This window comes from Penaeus vannamei, chromosome 26, assembly GCF_042767895.1.
Source record: "Penaeus vannamei isolate JL-2024 chromosome 26, ASM4276789v1, whole genome shotgun sequence".
NCBI lineage: Eukaryota > Metazoa > Arthropoda > Malacostraca > Decapoda > Penaeidae > Penaeus > Penaeus vannamei.
The window spans coordinates 22,378,147-22,380,646 of NC_091574.1; the positions used below are offsets into that span (position 1 = coordinate 22,378,147).

The window sequence follows — 2,500 nt, forward strand, 5'->3', positions numbered from 1 at the left end:
GACGCCACTAACCCCCCCCCCCTCCACCACCACCACCACCAGAGACCCCGACGACAAAACCCCCCCTCCCCCCCACCACCACCAGAGACCCCGACGACAAGACCCCCACCACCCACCTTCCTGCGTGAGCGCCTTGACGACCCAGAGCGCCGACAGCGACAGAGGATTCCTGGGGCTTCGTCGAAGGAGCTTCCCTTCCGCCACCATCACGCCCGCGAACGCCCAGAAAATCGCCACGACGCTCGCCAGGATGAGCAGCCACACCTACGGTAGGGGAGGGCGGCGGGTGGGCGGGGTTGGGGGGGGGGGGGAGGCGGTTAGTTTTTTTATTTTTTATTAATCACTATTATCGTTTTGATTATTTTTGTTATCGTCATTATTGTTGTTATTTTCATTATTAATATTGTTATTGTTACTGTTATTATTATCATTATTATTATTAGTAGTAGTAGTGGTAGCATTATCATTATTATTATTGTTATTGTTATTATTATAAATTTTATCATGATCATTATTATCATTATCATTATCATTACTATCATTAACATTACTATTATCATTATTACCATTATCAATATCATTTGTATTGTTATTATCATTATCATTATTATCATTATTGATATTGTTATAATTATTGTTATTATTATCATTACCATTATTATTCTATTTATCATTATTATCATTATAATCATTGTTGTTTTTGTTTTGATGCTATTATTGTTCTTCTTATTATTATTTTTATTATTATTATTATCATTTCATTTGTTGTTATTGTTGTTTTGTTCTGATGCTATCATTCTCATTATTATTATCATTTTTTTAAATATTATTGTTATTACCACTATCATTGACATTACTATTATTAGTATCATTATTATCATCGTGGTTATTAGTACCATTGATATCATCATTATCATCTAAATTGTTATTGTTATTATTATCATTATCATTATTTTCATTATTATTATCATTATTATTATTGATATTATTATTATTATTATTATTATTATTATTATTATTATTATTATTATTATTATTATTATTATTATTATTATTATTATCATTATTATTATCATTATTATTATTATTATCATTATCATTATTAATATTATTATTATTATTATTATTATTATTATTATTATTATTATTATTATTATTATTATTATTATTATTATTATTATTATTATTATTATTATTGTTATTATTGTTAATATTATTTTCATTACTATTTTTATTCTTTTTATTCTTATTATTATTATCATCATTATCATTATTATCATCATTATCATTATCATTATTATTATCATTATTATTGCTGTTATTATTATTATTATTATTATTATTATTATTGTTATTATTATTATTATTATTATTATTATTATTATTATTATCAATATCATTATCATTATTATTATCATTGTTATCATTATCATTACTATTATTATTATTAGCAGTAGTAGTACTGATATTATTATTATCAATAATATTATGATTATCATCATTATCATAATTATAATCATCTTTATTGATAATGTTATTATCATTGCTTTTGTTATCATTGTTATTATTACTATTGCTATTATCATTATCATTATTATTGTTATATTGTTATTATTAGTAGTATCATTACTATTATTGTTATTATTACTATTAATATTATCATTATTATTGTTATTGTTTTTATTATCATCATCATCATTATTATTATTATTAATATTATCATTATTATTTTTGTTATTATTATCATTATTATCATCATTATTATTATTGTTATTTTTACTATTATCATCATCATCATCATTATTGTTATCGTCATTATTGTTAGTGTTACTTCTATTGTTGTTATATTCATTGTCAATATTTGCGTTATAATTTTCAGTATTTCTATAATCATGTTAATCATTATCATTGGCCATTACCATTACCAGAAGAAAAAGAGTGAGAATACAAAAAAGAAGAAACAGAAGAAGAAGAAGAAGAAGAAGAGAAAACGAAGAGGAGGAAGAGGATAATGAAGAAGGAGAAGAAGAAAGAGGAAGAGCACAGTGAATGACAAGGAAAAGAATAAAAAAAGGAAAAGAAAATAAGCGAAGCCGGAAAAACAAAATGAAAAAAAGAAAAAGGAAAAAAGAAAAAAAAAAAAAAAAGAACGAAGACAATGAACGAAAAAAAGACATCAAATTAGAATTCATTCCCCCACCCCACCCCACCCCACCCTTACCCCACCTCCAACCCCACCACCAAAACCCCCCTCCTCACCGGGAGCGTAAACGGCTTGAGGAACCCCGAGACGTCGCTCTGCTGGGCCGGTCGCGTCACCAAGATGGCCGAGTTCTCCGTCTTGACCGGGACCGAGAAGTCGCACACAGTCTCTCGCGAGGACGTCACGCCGAAGGGGCCCAGGGCGAACTCCACCTCCTGAAGAAGGCAGCGTGTGAGGGGGTGCGTTTAGTGTCTAAGGAGTGGGTGGGGGGGGGGGGGAGATTCAGGTTCGGAATGG

The 2,500-nt window shown here is 29.2% G+C and overlaps 1 protein-coding gene across 1 annotated transcript in view; it reads right to left on the reverse strand.

Annotated features, from left to right (window-relative positions):
* Positions 1 to 2,500, reverse strand: part of LOC138866643 (probable glutamate receptor) — an 11,329-nt gene that overhangs the window by 3,803 nt on the left and 5,026 nt on the right. The window contains exons 4-5 of the mRNA XM_070139805.1: positions 2,260 to 2,418; positions 117 to 264 (exon numbers count right to left, since the gene is read on the reverse strand). Of these exons, the coding sequence (XP_069995906.1) occupies positions 117 to 264; positions 2,260 to 2,418 (307 nt within the window). The remainder of the gene's footprint in view (positions 1 to 116; positions 265 to 2,259; positions 2,419 to 2,500) is intronic.